The sequence below is a fragment of the Anomaloglossus baeobatrachus genome, chromosome 3, assembly GCF_048569485.1.
Source record: "Anomaloglossus baeobatrachus isolate aAnoBae1 chromosome 3, aAnoBae1.hap1, whole genome shotgun sequence".
Classification (NCBI taxonomy): Eukaryota; Metazoa; Chordata; class Amphibia; order Anura; family Aromobatidae; genus Anomaloglossus; species Anomaloglossus baeobatrachus.
Genome location: NC_134355.1, coordinates 32,895,169 through 32,901,168, shown reverse-complemented (window position 1 = coordinate 32,901,168; position 6,000 = coordinate 32,895,169). Strand labels below are relative to the sequence as shown.

General features: G+C 48.1%; 1 protein-coding gene across 2 annotated transcripts in view; it reads right to left on the bottom strand.

Moving 5' to 3' along the window:
- Positions 1 to 248: 248 nt before the first annotated feature.
- RAB3GAP2 (RAB3 GTPase activating non-catalytic protein subunit 2) overlaps positions 249 to 6,000 on the bottom strand; it is a 172,326-nt gene continuing 166,574 nt past the window's right edge. For both annotated transcript variants that reach the window (XM_075339111.1, XM_075339112.1), the window contains exons 34-35: positions 5,024 to 5,182; positions 249 to 860 (exon numbers count right to left, since the gene is read on the bottom strand). In XM_075339111.1, the coding sequence (XP_075195226.1) occupies positions 711 to 860; positions 5,024 to 5,182 (309 nt within the window). In that variant the 3' untranslated portion in view covers positions 249 to 710. The remainder of the gene's footprint in view (positions 861 to 5,023; positions 5,183 to 6,000) is intronic.

Sequence of the window (6,000 nt, the reverse complement as noted above, 5' to 3'; positions counted from 1 at the left end):
ATATATATATATATATATATATATATATACACATATACATATATATATATATATATATATATAAAAATTAAAATACAATTAACCTTAAGGGAGTGGATCATCAGAAAAAAACCTGACTCAGTCGGGCATTAAGTGTCTTGTTCTGATTTTTCATATGAATTGAATGGTTTCTTATATAACATGTGATATATGACAGTGGATACATTGATACAAGTAAACAGCGTTGACAGTCAGTCCAAGAACTCGCATCCCGTTAAAATAGTGGCCATTTATTTATTACTTTTCCTCCTCAGTGATGTAAGGTTATCCCGCTGTACGGATGGCAGGGGGCGCTGATCAGACGCTGCCCTACAGACGGGTCCCCGCCGCTCCCTACAATATCTATGGCTGCTACTAAGAGCACTTTGATTGCGGGATCCGCGCGGGGTCGTGTGCTCGGGCGGTCGTAGTGTCGGACTCCTTATATACAGAGACATGAGGAGTGAGGGATTCTGGGTAAAGTTGTCCTGCAGTATAAATAACGAGGGATCGTAATGTAACAGTTCTTCGATTATCTCACACTTATTTGCATATTATTGAAGGGGGAGGGGGGGGGGGGGGACAGAATATTAACAGTGATTGCGTTAATTACACATAGACATAATGGCTGGTATAGACCTATATACTGTACAAGAGCCCTGAATGCCTCGGGGGGGACGGAGAGGGAAGGGTCACAAGGCAGACATGGCTTCCACCGCCTCTATCAGGTTCACAGCTAGGCCGTACTGGCCGTGATTTTCTGGGAGCAGTTCCACCACTTTGTCCACCAGTTTGGCTGTGGTCGGGATGGGTACATCGGTGTTCTGGAGATCTTGTGGATCCTGAAAGAACAGATCACGAAAGATTTAGGTTTGCATCATCCGTCATTAGTATTATACAGTGTGTCCACCCATATCCTGTCCGCCGCCATTAACTTGAGAACGGCAGCAGCTATAGGCATAGAAGTGGTGTCTAGGTATAGTAAAGTAGCCATGCAATGAAACCACCTATAGCGCCACCTGGTGGAAAACAACGGAGTTAGCATTTTTATCTCGAAAACGGAACGAGATAGAGAAAAAAAATGAATTAAAAAATTGTAGGGCATCATCAATTCAATATGAATTGACACCAAATTCATGGTTTATATTTTTTTTTAAGTCATCTTTCTTTTCTATCTGATGCCTTTTGGGATCTAATTTTTCAAAATGGGACTCTGTCCATGAATTTTGCACAAAGTTAACTATGTTGCTTATATTGGTCTTTAAAGTGAACCTATCAGGTCCAATATGCACCCAGCACCATGAGCAGTTTTGGGTGCATATTGCTAATCCCTGCCTAACTGTCCCTGTATATAGTAGCATAGATAAAGAGATCTTTAAAAAAAAAAAATGTATTTCTAAAGCTCCTGTGGAGGTCGCCTGAGCTATAGCTTGTTTGTTCAAACGTAATAAGAATATCTGTGTATATAAATAATTAAAATGTAAATGTAGTTGCATAATTATCTGTGTCTATGTAGCCATCGCATAGACCCATAATATAATTCTAAGCTGTATAGTCATGAAGGAGTTAACCAAAGATAATGAAGCCAGAATGTGAAGCTGCAAAGTCTTATCAGTAGATTTCACACAGAAAGAATGTACAAGAAACAAACAATGTGCTGGGAGAAAATAGGGAGTGAAATACTCCTTAAGGTCCAGTCACACTAAGCAACTTACCTGCGATCCCAACAACGATAGGGATCGCTGGTAAGTTGCTAGGAGGTTGCTGGTGAGATGTCACACTGCGACGCTCCAGCGATCCCACCAGCAACCTGACCTGGCAGGGATCGCTGGAGCGTCGCTACACGAGTTGCTGGTGAGCTCACCAGCAACCAGTGACCAGCCCCCAGCGCCGCGTGGAAGATGCTGCGCTTGGTAACTAAGGTAAATATCGGGTAACCAACCCGATATTTACCTTGGTTACCAGCGCACGGAGCTACACGTGCAGAGAGCAGGGAGCAGCGCTCACTGAGCGCTGGCTCCCTGCTCTCCTAGTTACAGCACACATCGGGTTAATAACCCGATGTGTCCTGCAGCTACATGTGCACAGAGCAGGAGCCGGCACTGACAGTGAGAGCGGCGGAGGCTGGTAACGAAGGTAAATATCGGGTAACCAAGGTAAGGGCTTCTTGGTTACCCGATGTTTACTGTGGTTACCAGCCTCCGCAGAAGCCGGCTCCTGCTGCCTGCACATTTCATTTAGTTGTTGCTGTCTCGCTGTCACACACAGCGATGTGCGCTTCACAGCGGGAGAGCAACAACTAAAAAATGGCCCAGGACATTCAGCAACAACCAGCGACCTCACAGCAGGGGCCAGGTTGTTGCTGGATGTCACACACAGCAACATCGCTAGCAACGTCACAAAAGTTGTTCGTTAGCAGCGATGTTGCTAGCGATGTTGCTTAGTGTGACGGGGCCTTTACTCCCTTGTTCTAGCTTCAAGGTTAGAGATGCAAACAGTATAATTGGGTGTCTTGCAATACACGAGTTCAGTTGATGACGTTGGCTCAAGGAGAACATGTCTGTGATCATTGACTTACACATTGATATATCGGCACTGATATACAGCTAATACGGCACCGTCTCTGGATATCCCGAACGAAGACTCCATTAGCAGTCTTTACCTAAATTCCTCCCTTGCCAATCCTTTATGATATGGTAATGAGTCCAGGGTCTAGTCACAAGGCGTTAGTTGCTGTCCTCATTCCGCCCTCTTGACATGTTAGCACATCCACAGGGGCGTGCTAACATGCCAAAAGCCCATCGCCCAACGCCGTCTGCAGTGATGTGCATACCTGTGTCCATTGTCACCGCTTCAGACGCCGGGCAGTGCCCATGATCAGATGTCTCGGCACTTCCGGTCATGCACACTAGACTTCTCTGAAGCCAGTACGCGTACACCCCCAGCTTCATACTGCCCATGACTGGAAGTGTGGTGACTTCTGATAAGGTGCATTGACCTTAAAATCCAGCAACTGAGGTGGTGACAACGGGCAGAGGTACGCATGTCACCACAGATGACGCTGGGCAATGGGCATTGATAGCATGTTAGCTCACACTTGTGTAAGAGGGCGGTATGAGCGCAGGAACTAATGCCTTTGTGACTAGTCCCTGCTCTCATTAGCATATCATAAAGGATCTTTAGACATAGTTTTTCTAAAGATCCCTTTATCTATGCTAGTGTACACAGGGACGGTTAGGCAGGTATTAGAAATATACACCCAGAACTGCTCATGGTTCTTGCTTCATATTGGACCTGACAGGTTCCCTTTAACATTTTCTTTTCTTGCAACATTTTAAAGTCACATTTTGCAACAACAAAAATAGTTCCATTAATATTAGGCATACACAGAAATTCCTCAAGGGCGGACCTCAAGCACATTTCTGACAATTTTAGCTATATTTTTTTTTTTTTTTTTTTTTTTTAAAAAAAAAAAAGTTGAAAATGATTTAGGTTCAAAATATCTGAAAACCCTTAGCTCCACACACAATGGAGAACTTAAAATAAAAATTAGGAAATACAAAATTTAAAAAAGAGAAAATTTAAAAAAATAAGTTGCAAATAAAAAAACAGGAGGAAAAAAACAAAAAACAAAAACAGACAAAAAAAAGGCATGAATGCAAAACTGAATCAGGCCCCAAGTTGCAAAAGTTAATAAATAAAAACAAAAAGGTAAAATACACAGAGCGTGATAGAAATTGGAATTTTTGCACAAATTCCAGAGATCTGTGCTCAGTTAATGCTTTGCGCGCGGTGTGTGTGTGTGTGTGTTATGTGTGTGGGGTATGTGTGTGTGTGTGTGGGGTATGTGTGTGTGTGTGTGTGGGGTATGTGTGTGTGTGTGTGTGGTGTGTGTGTGTGTGTGTGTGTGTGTGTGTGGTATGTGTGGTATGTGTGGTATGTGTGTGTGTGTGGTATGTGTATGTGGTATGTGTGGTATGTGTGTGTGTGGTATGTGTGTGTGTGGTATGTGTGTGTGTGGTATGTGTGTGTGTGGTATGTGTGTGTGTGGTATGTGTGGTATGTGGTATGTGTGGTATGTGTGTGTGTGGTATGTGTGTGTGTGGTATGTGTGTGTGTGGTATGTGTGTGTGTGGTATGTGTGTGTGTGTGGTATGTGTGTGTGTGTGGTGTGTGTGTGTGGTGTGTGTGTGTGGTGTGTGTGTGTGGTGTGTGTGGTGTGTGTGGCGTGTGTGGCGCGTGTGGCGCGTGTGTGTGGCGCGTGTGTGTGGCGCGTGTGTGTGGCGCGTGTGTGTGGCGCGTGTGTGTGGCGCGTGTGTGTGGCGCGTGTGTGTGGCGCGTGTGTGTGGCGCGTGTGTGTGGCGCGTGTGTGTGGCGCGTGTGTGTGGCGCGTGTGTGTGGCGCGTGTGTGTGGCGCGTGTGTGTGGCGCGTGTGTGTGGCGCGTGTGTGTGGCGCGTGTGTGTGGCGCGTGTGTGGCGCGTGTGTGGCGCGTGTGTGGCGCGTGTGTGGCGCGTGTGTGGCGCGTGTGTGGCGCGTGTGTGGCGCGTGTGTGGCGCGTGTGTGGCGCGTGTGTGGCGCGTGTGTGGCGCGTGTGTGGCGCGTGTGTGGCGCGTGTGTGGCGCGTGTGTGGCGCGTGTGTGGCGCGTGTGTGGCGCGTGTGTGGCGCGTGTGTGGCGCGTGTGTGGTGTGTGTGGTATGTGTGTGTGGTATGTGTGTGTGGTATGTGTGTGTGGTATGTGTGTGTGGTATGTGTGTGTGGTATGTGTGTGTGGTATGTGTGTGGGATGTGTGTGTGTGGTATGTGTATGTGTGGTATGTGTATGTGTGGTATGTGTGTGTGTGGTATGTGTGTGTGTGGTGTGTGTGTGTGTGTGTGGTGTGTGTGTGTGTAGTGTGCGTGCGTGCATGTGCCGAGGTTCGCTGACACACAGTGATTGCAAAACAATTGAATCCGGTGCAGATTCCGCGTGGTGTGAACCTGGCTGGAGTCTCGCGGTTGCTCACCATTGCTTTGATCCAGGTGCAGAGTGTCGGTGGCAGCCTCGCCAGCAGCTCCATCCCCTCCTTGGTCTGCGTGTGTAGCAATGCGTGTGCCAGCCGCTGCCCGGTGAGAACCAGCAGTTGAGAAGCTAAAACTTCTTTGTCCACAACTTGAAGGATGGCCTGCAAGAAACACAAGAACGTCTCCGGGGCTCACACTGTGACATCAAGTAACACAATGGAGACATTTCATACAAATTTTGGTAAAAAGGAGGGAAGCTTAGATTTGCATCCAGTTCGCTAAGGCTGCTTTCACACTACGATTTTTTAACATGCGTCATGAATGGGTTTTTTTTTTATGTAAAAGCGGATCCTGCTTTTACAGCAAAAAAACGCATGTGTTATTTTGCAGGATCCTGTCACTTGAAGTTTATGGGCGGGCATTGGAGTCATGTGATCGGGAGTCAGTGGAACTGAACGTGACAGACTGGGAGCTGGCATCTGACAGCTGCGGAAGCTCGAAACCAAGGTAAACATCGGGTAACTTGCTTGGATACCCGATATCTACCTTGGTTGCGAGCATCCGCAGCTGCTAGGAGCCGGGCTGCCTGCTCCCCGCACACGTAACCAACATAAACATCGGGTAACTAAGAGAAGCGCTTTGCTTGGTTACCCGATATTTACCTTGGTTACGAGTATCCGCAGCTCTCAGGCAGGGGGAGAGAGGGCGGGGGAGAGAGGGCGGGGGAGAGAGGGCGGGGGAGAGAGGGCGGGGGAGAGAGGGCGGGGGAGAGAGGGCGGGGGAGAGAGGGCGGGGGAGAGAGGGCGGGGGAGAGAGGGCGGGGGAGAGAGGGCGGGGGAGAGAGGGCGGGGGAGAGAGGGCGGGGGAGAGAGGGAGAGAGAGGGAGAGAGGGAGAGGGGAAGAGGGTGAGAGGAAGAGAGAGGGAGTGATCACCCGAGGCTGGTTTCTGTGCATGCTCAGTAGAGCAAGCAGGATCCTG